This window comes from Austrofundulus limnaeus, unplaced genomic scaffold, assembly GCF_001266775.1.
Source record: "Austrofundulus limnaeus strain Quisiro unplaced genomic scaffold, Austrofundulus_limnaeus-1.0 Scaffold9, whole genome shotgun sequence".
In the NCBI taxonomy this organism is placed as follows: Eukaryota; Metazoa; Chordata; class Actinopteri; order Cyprinodontiformes; family Rivulidae; genus Austrofundulus; species Austrofundulus limnaeus.
In genome coordinates this window covers 1388424-1406155 of record NW_013952411.1, presented here as the reverse complement: position 1 = coordinate 1406155, position 17732 = coordinate 1388424, and the positions used below count along the sequence as shown (strand labels likewise).

Sequence of the window (17732 nt, the reverse complement as noted above, 5' to 3'; positions counted from 1 at the left end):
CACACACACACACACACACACACACTCCATATGTGCAATTGTAAAAACGTAGTAAAATCATTTCTCCATTGTGGATTAATAAAGCACATTTAGTTTATTTACTTGATTTTGTGAACTTTGTCAGCTTTTTTCACGTCTTGATCATTGTCAAAGGAATGTTTTGTTTGTAAAGAGACCCAACACTGACCTGTGAATTATTTTTAAAAGATGATCTGATCTTAAGAAATAAACGAGTGTTGCACCTCGACAAGGAACTTGGATCATCAGCTAACTAGTCAGGTCTTGCTTGATACTTTCCTATATTCCTATATTTCCTGTATTTACATATGAATGAATGATACTTTATTGATCCCATGAAGGGAAATTGCAGTTCAGAACAACCCATTTAAGAGACAAAACACAACAGACTTGGAGAACAGGTGCCTCGGGTCCAGCAGCCGTAAGAGGTGCTACCCTTGAAAGAAAAAAAAATACCACATGATGAAATAAAATGTAAAATAAATATTACAAATACAAATAACATGGAGGATGGTTTAAAACGTATATGCTTTTTTTGTCATTACTAATGATTATGTAACAGTGTAGAAAGTGAGATAAATTGAATAAAATGATGAAGTTGCTTTCAGTTCTCCAACACAACAGCGTTCTATAAACACAGGTGTTTCACCTACAACGTATTGATTTAAACAATACAAATTGCCATAGATTGTGCCTTTTAAAATGKATGTGTGTTTGAGTGTTTTTTAAATAATACAGGTATGGCCTTTGTCCTTTTTAACAACTTTAGGCATCACACTCTAAAATGTAATATAACAGTATTTATCATGATGTAATAAACAACACAAGTAAGATAGTAATACAGTGAATTGTCTTGCAAACTCTACAATATTCAAACTAAAGAACCATTTGAAATTGCATGTAGCGTGTAGGAATTTTTTGCAGCCACCTTGTGCGGAGTAATCATGGGATAGTTCAATTTAAAACCCCAGCAATATTCAGATAATCTTTCCTGTATGCTAAACAAATAGAATATGATGCAATATTACAGGCTCTGATGTCTATTGCTTATTAACAGGGAGTTTTAAGAAACTATAATTGGTTTTACAGACATAGATTGGTCTTTATGGTGATTTTGACTTTCTGACTGAATTAAAAAGCTTTTTATTAGGAAAATTCTTCCGGTGCCAGTGAATGACCTCCAGGAGACAAAAGGGCGCCATGGTTTTCAGTTTCGAAACAACTCGTTCACCAGCAGGGGGCGCTGTGCACAAACTCAAACACACATGATGAAATACGCTGTAATGCTTTTTATATTTTTTTAGGAGGCGACTGTAAATAAGAGGTTATCTTGCTGGAAATAAACCTAAAATAAATGTAATTAATTACTTCTTTAAGGAGTACAAAAGAGTTAAAACAATTAAATCAGCTCTGCTGCTGTATTTATGCGCATGCGCAAACAGGTGTTGCCCCCCAGCCTCCTTTGCTCCAGCCTCATAGGCCACCGTCAGTGGGACGATCCCGGAGCCGTGGCTCGGTGGGCAGGGCCATCGGTTCCGTAACGTTCACACGATTTGGAGGAAGCTACATTTCCCGAAACACAGCTGGGGCTGCCCTCTCGGACAGGACTCGGTTCACGGATCGCTCGCCATTTTTTAAAACCATTTTCCATTAAAGGACTAATTTACTCAATTAACACTTCAAAGGCGTTTTGTTTACGGCAGCACAGCTGTCCATGATGATGGATATGGAGGTGATGCATTCCAATCAACAGGTAAATGACATTATTTATTATTTATACATTTCATGCTCGTTTGAACCTACACTGACAACTTATTTTTAAAAAATTTAATTAACGATATAAAATAGACCAGGTACATTTCTCATATTTTTCACAACTAATAAAAACAAACATTTTCAGAATAAAATATTTGTTTATAAGTGTCAAACTGTCCAGTTAAACATTAAACACATAAGAAAACAACCAGGTTACTGATGTAACACTTTCATTTCTGCAAGTCATCCACTTGTGACGTTTGTCCTCCACAGGAAATTAAAAAAAAAAAAACATTATTAATGACTTATTTATGTAGGCGTCTTTAGCTGGTTCTCTCCATATAAAGTGAAATGGCTTCTTTCAGGCTGGTGAAGTAAAGTTAGGTAACAGAAAACCTGGACTCGATTGTTTTCTCATGTCCCCCCCCTCCTCCTTTTCCTCCCTCCCCTTCATGCATGTGATCTCATATCTGATGGCTACAGGGAGGTGTTTTTTTCTTTTCCCTTAACCACCCTGGAGGATAGTGTCAAAGCAGATATTGCAGCTTTTATTGTTTCTCTTGGTTTTAAAATGTTTGATTTAATAAAAAGAACCCCAGGAGTTGAATTTTGCTTTATTTTAGTTAATAAAATGTTACCTTTTTTGTTGAATTATGTTATTTAAAAATGATATTAAAGAGTATTCATTTATGTAAATGGATGTGGCGACAGTTATTGTTGTGAAACGTTTCCTCAAACTTGATTTGKGCTAATCATTATTGTTTGGCTTGTGTTTATTTATAACTGAAGGCACAGTAGTTGAATTGGTATGGCTGCATGTTGGCAGACAGTCAGATTATGTGAAAACCCCATGTTTCCGTGTTCTGGAGACAATTCTGCTATTTGTCTTGACCTAAAATAAGACTGAACTCGTTCATTCAAATTGTATTGTTTTTCTTTTAAGGTAGTATAAAGCTGAATCAAAAGCTATGATCTTTAGAAAAGGAAGAATTGTTTCAACCATATATGCATCATTCTTTCTCTCTCATTTTTTGAGTTGTTTATTAGACTTGCAGGACTAAATGTGACTGAGTTTTTATTTTAGGTTTGAAAAACATCAGTGACCACAAGTGTGTCTTCTGGCATCCCACACACACCTTTTAGGGGACTTCCTTATTCTGCTAGATGCCATAATTTCAGGTTGCGTGCTCACCTCTCTGCTGGGGAGCCTGATTTATAGAAGGCAGCCTTGGTAATGTGTAATCCTTTAGTGGTCCTGGCTCTGATGCAACGCAGCGGCAAAGAGAGTTAGTGGGTTGTTATTTTGCAACGCCAAACTCAAGACGAGTCAACAGCGTCCAAAAAAATATGAATAGATTTTTAAATGCTGTTCAATTAAATGGGAAATTACTATCACATGTTAATGCCCTCTTTATTGTGCTTTGTTCTGCWAATTTCCCTTCAGTTCCCTTTTGGCTTCCTCCTCATCCATTTTACCCACATGACTGAATATTCTGAGGCCAGATCAAAAGTAGTTTCTTTCTCTAATCTGAGGAACAAAAACAAGTCACATGCTTAGTTGGTATTTCTCAGACCATGCACTGTCTTTGGTTTTTTCAACATTTAAACTCTGTGAAACAGTTTACTTCTGTAAATACACTACAGTGGAAAAAGAACAAGAAGAATGCAGGATAACTTATCTTTTACTAGTGTGTTGTTTTTTTAAAAAGGGCAAATAACTTGACGCTCGTGAGTGGGGAAATCTACAGGAAATGGTATGAAAATGCCCTCAGATGTTGCTGCATTGGCCTAAATCTTCTGCAATGAAAGCATTTAGTTTGTGTGTGTGTGTGTGTGTGTGTGTGATGACTGTATAGGGCAAGGTTAGTGTGTAAAGTTACGTTAGGATCAGTTTGCAGTAGATACTCTCTCACTGCCATAGACTCCTAATCTTATTTGCTTTCTAATTAGAGGTTGACCAGGTTTTTTATGGCTGGCTTCAAACTTTGGGGATCAGGGCAGCCGATGGCTGATTCAAGACAGTGTTTAGTTAGTATGGCATTTTTATTTAACAAAATGTAACAATAATTGAACTTTTATACTGAAAAAACCCTTAGAAGATATTGCACACCTAACAAATAATATAGAAAGAAGAACTTGCTTTAAAAAAACTAAATTGTGTGCTACAGTAAGCTAGTTGTAGGAGCTACATCTTTGTTTTCCTACTTGTTAAGTTTATACAGGGATAGCTGAATGCCAATTAAAAAAATTGTTTGCCAATTTATCTCTAATCTCTAAATAAAATAAAATAACTCATATATAATGTCCGGTTTGTTTTTACAAATGATGGGAAAAAAAAGTTTTTAATTAAACGTAAAGGTTTTTAAAGGATCCTATAAGCGCCCCAGTCTGACCTCACCTGATTGTTAACAGGACAAAAGACTTTGCACCTCAGCGTAATGAGATGGGTAAGAGTATCAGATCAGTGCTGTTGGTGTTTGGTGGCGATGGTGGAAACTGAGAAGTACATTCATTATTCAGTATACTTCTTCCCCTCAACATGAATGCCACGCTGTTGTCGGTGAGCAGAAACTGAAGGACAGGGTGTGGCAGGTGCTGCGGCCTCGTATCGAAGCAGAGGCGCTCCTTGTTCTGGTACTCGCTGTATTTGTCGCTGCAGGACCACATGACAGTGCGCAGCACCTCTCTAAGGGGATTTGCTGTTGTCTTTCCAGGACATGGACCTGATAGACATCCTGTGGAAGCAGGACATCGATCTTGGCGCCAGGCGGGAGGTGTTCGACTACAACCACCGTCAGAAAGAGTACGAGCTGCAGAGGCAGCGCGAGCTGGAGGAGGAGAAGAAGCTGCATCTGCTGCGGGAGCAGGAGAAGGCCCTGCTGGCCCAGCTGCAGCTCGATGAGGAGACTGGGGAGTACATACCTCGTCCGCCACCCAGCGCCCCTCTGCAGCCAACTGGCACATCCCTGGAGGTTACTCAGGTACAAGCAAATAGCGTCGCGGCACTCCCACCTCATTTGGCTGTGTTGTAGCTAGGTAAGCAATATCATCTAGCATACAGAGACACACAGGTGGCCCTATTGGCGTAGTGCAAACCGGCTCTACAGAGCTTTAAACACTATAGACACAAAATCTGCTGTTTCTAAAACACCTGTGCAACAAATAATGCTAATTATACACTCATTTATTTTTGTAATTTCTGTTGCAGAATGTCAGTTTCACAGAGACCGGTGACAGCATGTCGTTTGATGAATGTTTGCAGCTTCTGGCAGAGACGTTTCCTGTAGAGGGAACTGAGGTAAGAATATCGAGTATTACCAAAGGTAAACAGCCTATAAGTGGATGGGAGTTCTTACACGTTTCTTTCCACAGAACGCATCCGTTTGCATGGACACACCTGCTACCCACAGCAACATCATGATGTCCCCCGAGCAGCCAGCCCTGTCGCCAGCCGACCTCCCCTCAGCTCAGCTGGCACTGCCTCAGAGGATGACTCCAGATTTGGAGCAGGCCTGGATGGAGCTTTGGTCCCTCCCCGAGCTGCAGGTATGGAACTTGAACTCTAGCGTTACTGTATGCTGCTCGTGTTGCATAACAAAACTGCTCAGAGAATATATGAACTGCAAAACCCTGGCTTTAGGGGACAAATACGTTTTTGTGTGCAGTATGAGAAAAGGGGGTTTACATGAGTCACACGTGCACAGCTCATTCCACTGTGATTAGGTTTCATCATTGAAAAGGTTGAAGCACTGGGGATCAGGGTGCTCATATTGTGTTGCTGTCTATTTGATTAGCAGCCAAGACTTTCAGGTTATGGAACAAGGAAACATTTTGTTCAGGAAGGTGTGGCCAACCTACACTAACTAGAGAAAAGGTGAAGATTAAAGCACAGCTGTTTATTTTTTATTTTTTTTTTCGGTTGCTGCACCTCTTATTTGCATTTTGTGATGGGCGGAGCGAGTCGACATCTGATGCCTTTTTCTTAAACTGAACTCCGGTCCTGACCATAAATATCGCTCTTCTGACAAACTGCTGGGAAGTCTGACATACCAGAGATGATTCTAAAGCTGTACTTGAGATTAAATAGTATGTACACCTTAAAAGAACAAGAAGTGGAAGAACTGAACAAATATTGGAAATCCCAGACACTTTGTGTAAGAACTGGCTTTTCCAGTTTTTTTTGTCTCCATAAATACATTTGTAAAGCTGAACAACTAGTTCATGCATCACCAACCAAAAGCCTTTTTACATACAGTATTACAACTTTTATTGTGTCAAATACTATATTCAGAAAATAAATTTTAATTTTAAGATAAAAATGATCCAAATTTGAGAACAAAAGTCATGTAGGGCAGTTAACAATAATCCCTTTTTGTGTCTTTCATAAAATTAAACAATGCATAACTGTTATTTGAACTATTTTTGTACATGCTCTTATGTTTTTGTTTTTTTCCTCCTAGCAATGCCTGAACATGCCTATGAAAGACACGATGGAGACCACATCTTATCCACTTTCAAACAACCCTGAAGTTCAGAGTCCAAGCTACCCCAACTATCTGCAAATGCAAACTCTTATTTTTAACCCCATGACCACGGTCTCAGATGTCAAAACAAACAGTCTGAATGTCCCCACAGAGTTCATGAATACTTTTGAGGGCTCCGTTCCCAGTGTGGCTCCATCTCATAACTTCAGAGAGGTGAAGCCCGAGGCCTCGCAGCTAAATTCAAGCTTCAGCGCAGACGTGTTTTATCTCAACACCGAGCTGGAAGAGAGCAGCGGCCAACCCAGCCCAGACATCATTGAAAGTACGTCTGATGCTTCAAACAAGCCCACCTATACATCCATGGACCTTTACAGCCTTTCACCTGGAGAATCATTCGACAAAAGCAAACAGAATCTGACAGAAGAACATCCAGACTCAGATTCTGGAATCTCCATCCAAGGAAGTCCAAATTCACCGAGCAAATCTGCGTATGGAGGCGAGTCCTTTAGATACGATTCAGAGATGGAAGACATGGACCACAGTCCTGGGAGTGCAGAATCTGAATACTCTGAGATATTTCCACTAAATTACCAACTTGATAATCCAGAATCAGAAGTACCAGCGTCATCAACTGGGGAGCCAGAACAAGAAAAGAAACCCAAACAACACACAGTGGATCCGGCAGAGAAGAGCGGCCACAGCGGTGCTCCTTTCACCAAAGACAAACCCAAAAGACGCTCGGATGTGCGTCTCTCCAGAGACGAGCAGAAGGCCAAGACCCTCAAGATCCCATTCACCGTCGACATGATTATCAATCTGCCAGTCGACGACTTCAACGAGCTCATGTCCAAGCACCAGCTCAACGAGGCCCAGCTGGCCCTGGTGCGCGACATTCGCCGCCGCGGCAAGAACAAGGTGGCTGCCCAGAACTGCCGCAAGCGCAAGATGGAGAACATAGTGGGTCTGGAGGGCGAACTGGACTCGCTGAATGAGGAAAAAGAGCGCCTGCTGAAAGAGAAGAGCAAGAACATGACAGACCTGAAGGAAATGAAGCAGCAGCTCACAAGCTTGTACCAGGAAGTCTTCAGCCTGTTGAGGGACGAGCAGGGAAACTCGTACTCCCCTCTGGAATACTCTCTCCAGCAGTCGACCGATGGCAGCGTCTTCCTCGTCCCTCGCATTAAAAAGACTTTCAGAAGTGAAGACAACCACTTATCTCCTTTGTAACATGGTACTGCACTAAGACAAAACTATGCAATAATGTTGCATCTACTCAGCTTTAAGCTTTAGCAGCCTACTGTAGTTTCTGCTTATTCTCCTCGAATGTTGTAATATTTTTGATATTTTGTACTCTATATTCTATCAGATTCCTTAACCAATACTTTGTAAATATAAACACCTGTTCTAGAGTTTGATGAAAAGGTTACTGTATGTATGTGTGTATATATTGTATATATATCTATACCTATATGCTAATGATTGTTTCAATCATTACCTCTTTTATAATCTTCCCTTTGTTCGATGTCCAGTTTTTTTTAAATCTCGTCTTTTATTCTTTCAAATAAACTCCACAAATTTGCTGTATTTTGTGTAAACGTGTGGTTTACTCCTTCCACAATCTACAACAGATTGCTGCCAGATGCATCGTAAAAGCTAAGGAGTGATTGCATAACTCGCATGTTCAAGTCAAGTCTTAACTTGAAGGCTTAAAGCGAGTAAATGGAGTCTTGTTTTGAAACAAAATGGCCACCAGCCTAAATTTCCATGACCTGCATAGTTTTTTTCAGCAAGCTTATTTGAGCGTAATCTATTTTTTTAAGTTACTCCTTCTTGAAGTCACACCTTCGTTATTCATTATGTTGCACAACAGAGGGCATAACTGCGTGACAACAGTGGGTTTACAGTGAATCATGCAGGACACTCCCACTGTGGCATAGTTCAACAAAGTCAGAGGTAAAGTCATTTAATCAGCATTCCCTTCACACGCACTTTCACTTACAGATACTACAGTACCTTTGATCACCAATCCCACTGCACACAATAAATTAATTGAAAGACGTAAACTCAAGGGCACATTTGATTTCAAAATAAACAATATAAAAGATGTAAAAGTTTCACTGTACAAAAAACTTTTGATAGCACAGCAGATTGGAATAAAACAGATTCAAGAATAAGGMAACCACCATGGGAAGAGGTTTGTTTTTACCTTTTTTTAATTGAAAAACAAGTCACACTTTGCATAGTTTGAATGAAAACAAAACAAAAAAACAAAACAAAAAAAAAACAGGTCATTGAGGAACTGGAATGCATGTACCGTTGTTGAGATAAGTGCTGAGAAACAGCAGGTTTTTCTGCATTCCACTCACTGTTCCTGGAACTGGAAAAAAGGCACTTTCTAATGAGATAAAATCAGTTTTAACCTGTAATTTGAAACTTAACAGTTACAGCACTTTATTACACCTATGCTCTAAGTATGCATGTATGTACTGTACACGTTTGTTCATTTGACTATTTTTAACTACCCCATATTTTTACTTTTTTTCCCCAACCACTTGCCTTTTTTTAATSTTTGAGCAAAATACTTCATAGTTCTATTAGCATATTAGGTGCTGATTTAGGAAAAAAAATAACTAGTTTTGAAGGGATAATTCAGTTTAGTCTGCTGTTAAAGTGAGGTTCTGTGGAAATGTTAGTACAGTTAACATCTTACCTGGTAGAGATGGAACTTTGAACCTTGAATAAGACAGTATTTATGAAAACCAAAACAGATTTCTGCTATATATTGTTATTTTCACATTTCAGCTAACATTGTGACTCAGTTGGTAGAACCTTTCAGCAAGAAGCTTAGATGTTTATAAAATAGTGTTACTGAAACTGTTCTTTTTAAATAGGATTAGGAAGCAACCTTCTTTGGCCTTTGCCCCACTCCGAGTAGCATTCAGTTGTTTCAGTCAAACTGAGGACATTCAAAGAGATTCTTACAACAGGTAAAACAACTGTTCATAACCTTTTCACAGATCCCTCATTTTAAAAGAAAGACTATTCCTTCTGCAACCCTTGGGTCTGCATGACTCARGTGAAACACCCTTAAAGAAATGCTTGCGATACCTCACATTTAAGACACTTTTATTCATTTTACTTAATCTTATCAAATGCTGAAATAAATAAATTTAAAAAAATCTGAATTTATTGACAACACAGATTTCAACCTTTACAAAGAACACTATTACAAAGTATATACAGTTTTTATTGTCTAGACAAGGTGTAAAATATTTTGTTGCTTAGCATGTTTCACCACTATTACTGTTGAAGTTGCTAACAACCATCATAAATCATTTAGGCTAAACAACAGACTGATCCTGATCAAAGTACACAGAGTACTGGACGTCACCCTGACGTTATAACACTTTTACTTTGGATCATAAACAATGGGCCTCATGCAGGAACATGTTCGTATTCTTATCCTAAATTTCTCTTACTTTTGTTCGTACGAACATGTCACGTCAGACTCAACAAACTCTTCTATCTTCAGGAAAAGTGTGTAAATGAGCTGCATAAACATGATGACTTACACCTGTTCGTATCCAGCTCCTCGTGTACGGGGAGAGGTTATTTACATAATTACCACCCCAGAAACATCATATAAGGCTATGTTTCCTGCCCCACATACCAAGAAGTGTCCATTCATGAATGACATAGCAAAGTAAAAAAGAACTTTACGAGTTCGGAGATTGTAGTCCTGCTCTCCGAGATCGAGAAAAGAAAATCTGTTCTCTTTAGCAGMGTCAGCTGCGGAATTAAAGGAGCTGCTTAAAAGAATGAAATGTGCTGTTAATGTCGTGTCTCCTGTGGGTCGTTACAGTCACAGAAATAAAAATCTAAATCAAATCTCTCTAGTCCTACTCCAGATTTTCTTTTGGTCAAATAATAATAATAAACAACAGTGTTATTGTGTTTACATTTATTCAGAAGAGTGGTTGCACACCACCACCCCCACCCTCCGCCTCCCCATCCTGAGCGTCGCAATTGACAGATGCGGTTCTGAAAAAACGCATTTTAAAACGTCTCCAAACTTCAATTAATGCAGAATTTAAGTTGTTTTGTAGTTTGAGATCTTCATATTAATATTGTAGCTTTATAAAACAGCATTTAAAGCTAATTTAATTTAATCTAATCAATTTGTCGTTCAAATCTAATTCCAGTTCAAACAGAATAACCTACTGTCAACATAATTATGGAGTGTGATTTTTTTCAACTCGAAATATTTTCTAAATAACAAAATATAAAGTTCTTAGTGAAGAAAATCCATCTGGATAACAGCAGACTGACTGCTCGTAAAATATACGACAGGTCTGGACCACACGTGAATTTTGTTCGTATCTGAAAAAAAAAATCTTATATACGAAAACATTGGTGAATGCCAAAAATTCTCCTAAATCACTCGTACGCACAACTTAAGAACAAATCTGTGCGTACGAACGGTTCTTGCTTGAGGCCCAATGAGTGCAATAACCAAAAATCTCAAAACAACCTTGGATATTTCAAAAAATGTCTTACCCATCCAGAACCTTCCATGTTATCAGGTCTTTACAGCTTTTCAGCAAGAAGAGAATTTCCATTTCCACATCTGTAAATCAAGCAAAGTGGTTACTCTTACCTGCTCCATCTTCTCAAGTCAGCTTTTGTGAAATACTCGCTGCCTTTTCTGGTGTCTGACATCTAGTATTGGCAGGTTAAACTGCTGTATCTCACTCAACAGGATCTCCAGTGCTTCCAGGACCTAGTCTCTCTTCGCTAGCACCAGCTGCTGAGTTGTTTAGCTAGCCTTGGAAAAGATGCTCACTACCAGGCACGACACTGCAAGCTTCCTCCGTGGGCGTTGTGCTCGATGCTGCCTTCTCCCTTCTCTCTGAAAATGCTGACTGGTCCACTGTGCTGGAGCTGAAGACGTCCTGTCTGACAGTCATCTGTAATCTTCCACACTAGCGATGCTGAGGGCCCAACTGCAGGTGCTTGTGGTTTTTATAATGCTACCTTCTCAACACTGGCATATGTTGTAAAACTCCCTTTACATTGACAAATACAAGCATACAAGACTGTTTTTACACATTCACAGATATTTAGAACAGTCTGAACTGGCTGATGCACTACACCAACATCACAATAAAGCAACAGGTAAATTGAACTCATTTAATCCTTTCTAAACCAATGACGCACTGCACCTCATGTTATTTTACTACACAACTTTATTTGGACTTTTTTTTTCCAACTATTTAAAATATTTGAACAACCTCAAATTTGATTTATTGTGAACAGGAAGGGTGAAGGAGTGCCTTGGATCTTAGCCAGGCTGTTTGCATTTGTTGACACTTATATTATTAAGAATTTACACACTGTGCTTTACATACACAATCAAAATACACTTGTCACTTGCAATTACAAAACCAAAATAACTTCAAAAATTGGAAAAGTGTAATTGTAGCTGAGCTATGGGCCTGATGTAGCTATGCTATCTGACAACAACCAACTTAAAAGATAAAAGATTAATTGGTCATCAGAAAACTAACTTTTGCAAAACGTAAAAATTAGGATTGACTGAAAATAATAAGTAAAAAAAGAAAACAATTTACTTATTACCCCTGATACCATAGGCACAAAACACACACATTAGACGCAGAAAAAGGAAAACTTCCTCAGCGGGAAACATCTATCACAATTAGGGAAGGGCATCATGTCTGCACTCATGTCTTGTTCAAACAGTCCTTCTTCCATTAACTTCTTCGATTTAGCTGCAGTAAAGTCTGACTTCTGTGTTCCTCTAATGCTTTCAGATGACTGCCTCAAAGTAACCTGCAGCTTTCCTGACAACTCCTTTGCTCACCTCCTCGCCTCTGCTGCTAAGAACTGAAGCCTGTTGAATGGATACAGGATAGAACACATAGTTAATCTGCACTTTGATCGGGCTCACTCTGTACTGTGCTACGAGGCTGCGGTTACATTGAATTCAACTTACCGAAAACATCAAATAATCAGTAACGACGTGATCCATAGCCACCGCCGCTGTTTCCAGAGCCATATCCACCTAGAATTAGAGGATAATCATGAACAATTATGCTGTTACTACCTAAAAAACTTATTTTAAAGACTGAACATTGTTCAGATATGTAGAGGGAAATACTCACCACCATAGGGTCCACCACCAGAGTTTCTGCCACCAAAGTTATTTCCCTTCATTGGCCCATAGTTTGACTGCTGCCCACCATAGTTTCCAAAGTCATTGTAATTTCCACCCCCTCCATAACCTGGAAAGTTGTTCCATTTTAAAGCAAATTTCATATAATTTACAATGTAGCTAAAACTTTCTTTGACGTGAACAAAACTTWGTACCTCCTCTATTTCCTCCATAATTTCCATCGCAGTTGCTACCACCAAATCCTCCACCCTGGTTTCCATATCCTGGATCATTGCCTCCAAAGCCCCCTCGGTTACCTCCRTAACCAGGTCCACCCCCATAATTCCCTCTAGGACCTAAGAAAACAATAAAGACATCAAGTATTACTTTAATACGAGTGTTAATGTCAAACATGGAAAGCGGCTGTATGTTACACAGTTACAGTTCTGATGCTGATATTCACTTATATGATTTGAAAACAACACATTTATTAGAAGTAAGACTTGATTAAAAGTTACATTTCATACCATTGTCAAAATCATCGTCATAACCACGCCCTCCACCGTAGCCACTGTCTAGAAAATAAACCAACCAATGTCAAGCACAGCCCATCAAGACAAATGATAAATGTTGAAGCATTATCACATGTTCAAATAAAAACAAGTTGATATCAAATAATCTATCAAATATCAAAGTAATGCACTTATAGCATTTGTACCTCGACTAAAGTTTCCACCACCTCCTCCGAAATTACCACCTCTGCCCATGAAATTTCCTGATCCTCCACTTCTGCCTGTGAAACGTATTATTTCAGAAACATGAATTATTACATCGCTGAACTGCAAATTACTTACACCACACACTGTATTCATAGGTACAGCTTTACGTTTTATTTTATGTCACACTTTCTTACCTCGGTTGCTGGATATGGCATTCATTTCCTGCTTCGAAAGAGCTTTCCTGACTTCACAATTGTGAAAGTTGATTATGTGGTATTTTTGAGCTGTAAGGAAACGAGAATACAAAACTAGCGATCACAGAATACTTCTATTTCCCTCCAAAAACCTCAGCAACTACATACCAACAATTTTGTCCACAGTGTCRTGGTCATCAAAGGTGACAAAGCAGAATCCTCTCTTCTTCCCTGTGGAGCGTTCCTCCATGATGTCGATGGTTTCAATCTTCCCGTATTTCTCAAAATAATCCCGAAGGTGGTGCTCCTCCGTGTCCTCCTTGATGCCACCAACAAAGATCTTCTTGACTGTCAGATGGGCTCCTGGTTTGTTGGAGTCCTAAAACAGAGAGGTTCAGTGACCACAGACCTTCAACAACACAACTCTGTCTTTCTTTCTGGTCTGAGACTTATGCTTTAAAGGGGCATTCTTCTTCTGCTACCTTTCATTTTATATAGGTTTTTGCTTTGTGTATTTTCTTTGTTTTTTATTGTATATAGTTACTTTTTAATGAAACTAATAATTTTTTTGAATTGAATTGTTTTTACCTCTCTGGACACAGCTCTCTTTGGTTCAACAACACGTCCATCTACTTTATGAGGCCTTGCGCTCATGGCATCATCAACTTCGGTCACAGAGGAGTAAGTGACAAAACCRAAACCCCTTGACCGTTTGCTGTTGGGATCCCTCATCACCTAGAAAAAAACACAAAGACAGCAAGGATAGACTCAATTATGTGTAGCTAAGCTGATATGATATTTTATTTGTAAATAAAATATGATAAAAGTACAAACCACACAATCTGTAAGCGATCCCCATTGCTCGAAATGGGCCCGTAAACTCTCCTCCGTGGTTTCAAAGCTGAGACCGCCGATAAACAGCTTCCGGAGCTGCTCGGGTTCTTTAGCTTCACGATCCTGTCAAACAAAACCACAGTAAAAAAAATATAATTTCATATAAAAAGTTTGTAGCTGCAAGATAAAAACAAACCATCAATAAAGACGTTGCATCACAACAAAACAATTCAAGTTTAAACCACAGTTGATTAATGTAGAACAACAATAACAAACAATAAAACTAAGCTTATTCAAAGTAGTTAAACACCTAAAATATAAGCAGACATGTTCCTTGAAGTACAACTTGATACACATACGTTTCCTTCTCCTCACACGAGGCATTCACCCCGTAATCAAAACACGTCACAAAAAACAAAGTCAAATACCACTACACGTCTAGCTTGTAAAAATACAAACACAGTAAAAACAGTGTAATAATATGAGGCTCTGTTTAGACTTGATGTTTGGAACAGTGTGATCTTTTTATTTATTTATTTATAATGGTAGATATTTTTACATTTTTTGGCATGTTTGACTTGTATCATAAAAAATGTTTGAACTTGCAACAGCACTCTCAATAAAATGTTATTATAAGTTATTATGTTTATTTTACATTTATTATAAGAATGGCTTAAAAGGTAATCATTTAATTTTTTATCAATGAGTCTGTGAATCTCTTGAAGCAGGTACAGTCCACTTTAAAGCAAAACTAGGAAAAACTGAGCAAGAYTGCTTGTGTAAATTGTAAATATTACATCTCTAACATATGGCGATGGGCTATAAGAATAAAACAGACATCAGCAGGTGTCTAAGACAGTTTTGATCTTATCTTTGTACATGTATGAACCATTCTCAGGCTAATGTGTGTAAAAAATACAATACAGTATCTTTATTGAATATTATGGTAATGCAATGATGTTGTGACTTTAGTGTAATTTTGACTTATGATTAAATAACTCAACAAAAAATAAAACATATCTTTAGATGGGAAAAAATAACCTGTTTTCCAGTAGTTTTAAATCTTGGAAGGCCCATGCAACTGTTATAATTAAAAACAAACAAACAACGTTTACAAACAATGTCTTGGCTGACAAGGTTTGACTGCATCCAGCGTTTTAATTTATGGTGCAAAATATTTTTGACACGAATAAGTTGATAAAACCTGAGGGGAAACACCATAATGAGGGTAGATTTTTGTTTACAACTTTGAGCGTATTAACGTGATTAGAAACACCTGCAGTAACCACATTAAACTAAAATGGCTGCTGCGTGTACGGCCTAGCTGAGCAGTTGGCTTTCTGTGACGGATAATAATACAATATTCTACAAAACTGCAGGTTTATAACAAAGCTGATACCGACAAGTGCATATGCATACTCAAGAATAAATCGCAGTCATAGTTTTGGGTTAAGCTAAACGTAGTAAGATGCACGAGAACGAAAAATAACGTTAGCAACCGTTAGCTTAGCCTCAGTAGAAGCTATCGACTACGGAGTCTTTTGGGTTACAAAAAAGCAAAAAAAAGGGGGGGGGGCGCAAATGTAGCGCGATGCATGCTGCCATCGATCACACGGTTGTGTAAAAATATATTACAACCGTGCATTTTAAAGACTTTCATATATTTAGATGTTTAATTTGCGAGATTCGACAGCAACTCACCTCCATTTCGCAGATACCTCTGGGCGGAAAGAGCCAAAGTCACGTGACAAGTTTTTTTTTTTTTTTTTTTTGTTATCGCCTCTGTTTATGACAGACTCATCGTACAAATCACAAAATACAACCAAAAATATCCTTCAAAATTCATGCATTTCAACTATTATAGAAAAAATGCACATTTTGGTTCTGGTTTAAGCATATTTTTAATTAAACTTAACTTATTTTAATGATGATTAACAGTTTCTGACAAAACAAAAAGCGAACTCTGTCGCCACCTCGTGGTTAAAAAGTAATTGTCATTCACAATCATACAAGTTTGTGCATCTATGTTTATATAAATCACACCCTTTGAAGCATGTGTGCCCTTATTATACTATTGTGAGCAGGCTTTACATAATCCAAAGTCCTTAATAAGTAATGATAACACACTTTAACTTTTATTATTTTTTATTATTATTGTCATTTATTTTATTTTATTTTATTTTTATTTTATTTTTACAAAAGAGCAAACTAGAAACAAAATTGAAGCTAAATTAATGAATATCTTGGGTTAGTTCATGCAGTGTGCAATGGAGTTACATTTTTCAGGCAGTGGTTGTTATTTTATTTAATTTATCAAATGATGAAACCATACCTGAAATTATTTTGTCCCAAAAGCTTTTTATGTTGCATATGACAGTTTTTAAATAATCATTCCTCTGATGAGAAATGCAAATAAACAATTTTAAAGGAAAAAAAGAACATTTGGGCAGCCATTTTAAATGGTAATTTTTTTTATTCTATATTATTGCGCTGTTAGAGATTTAACATGAGTTTCTAAAATCATATATTATCTGAATATGAAAATAAAAATAATAAAATTCACATTCATTTCAGGTGTACATTTTCGAAATGTATTTTTTTCCATCTGTGTCTTTGTTTCATTCAGATCCTGAGCCACATTCTACTCCGCCTTGTTGAAGCTGTGCAGCATCTCCAAACAAWATGACAGTTTTATGGTTAAGACAATGTCTGTCATTAACTTTATAGCAGTATGTAAGAAAATACAGCTCCAATAAAAAGGATAATGTTTTTCCTGACACTGTTAATGGTGAATATTTATGATCGGTCCACAGTTTAAATTTAAGCACAAGAAAATGRTTTGACTCTCTTACTCCCTGCAGTTACTTTATTTGCTTAGAGATTGCTTTTCTTTCTTATGTTACATCACTATTTTCTGTTTTATTCTTCTTATCASTGTCACACCTTAACCATTAACTCTGCTTACATAATATCAAGGTGTTGTGTGAGCCTGGACAAGTTTTTTAAGTGACCCATACTAGCTGACTATTTCAGAATGACTGAACAAGATTGCTCAATATTATCTGTACATTTRAAACCAATTCCCATTTCACAAATCACATAATATCTGAAAGCAATGTCAGGGATCTAYAGTTTTGATGTCCTTCTTTTTTCATGTTTTTTTTGTCATTTTGTCTTAACTATAAACTCTAATGCATCAAACATTATATTGTACAATAAAAGTAACAAAACCTTCACATCAGACATGTTTGCCCCAGTAACGTTCAGATGTTTGTTTKAAGAACAAGTTTATAGTTCAACACTTTTGAAGTGGAGTTCTGTGGATAGGTTACAARCRATCAGTATCTTACCTGTTGCAAATAGCTCTTTWAWGMACCTYGSTTTTGAGCAAAGTGAATGTCTAACAGCTAGTGTGAACCTTTACGTCCGTGTCAACTTTGCATTAGATGTTTGTTTTGCTTTATGCAAGGGTAATAGCAACAGCAGCTAGCTAGCAGCAGGAATAGCAATATTTCGGCTGAAGTCACAATGTAATGTAAAATTAAGGGTGGTRGAT

The 17732-nt window shown here is 37.7% G+C and overlaps 2 protein-coding genes across 3 annotated transcripts; one reads left to right on the top strand and one right to left on the bottom strand.

The window, feature by feature from the left end:
• Positions 1–1552: 1552 nt before the first annotated feature.
• Positions 1553–7841, top strand: nfe2l2a (nfe2 like bZIP transcription factor 2a). Its single transcript, XM_014001425.1, has 5 exons — positions 1553–1771; positions 4488–4754; positions 4982–5071; positions 5146–5319; positions 6234–7841. Exons 1-5 carry the CDS (start codon positions 1733–1735, stop codon positions 7482–7484), a joined length of 1821 nt encoding a protein of 606 aa, XP_013856879.1. The 5' UTR covers positions 1553–1732; the 3' UTR covers positions 7485–7841.
• Positions 7842–10789: 2948 nt separating this feature from the next.
• On the bottom strand, positions 10790–15925 carry hnrnpa3 (heterogeneous nuclear ribonucleoprotein A3). 2 transcript variants are annotated; one of them, XM_014001424.1, is made up of 11 exons: positions 15878–15925; positions 14177–14299; positions 13931–14077; positions 13511–13721; positions 13343–13432; positions 13148–13222; positions 12957–13004; positions 12645–12785; positions 12440–12559; positions 12271–12339; positions 10790–10884 (listed from the first exon to the last, which is right to left on the bottom strand). In XM_014001424.1, exons 1-10 carry the CDS (start codon positions 15881–15883, stop codon positions 12287–12289), a joined length of 1014 nt encoding a protein of 337 aa, XP_013856878.1. In that variant the 5' UTR covers positions 15884–15925; the 3' UTR covers positions 10790–10884; positions 12271–12286. The 2 variants fall into 2 exon arrangements, with proteins under 2 accessions (XP_013856878.1, XP_013856876.1); XM_014001422.1 differs by lacking the exon at positions 10790–10884 and adding an exon at positions 11481–12168.
• Between the last annotated feature and the right edge of the window lie 1807 nt (positions 15926–17732).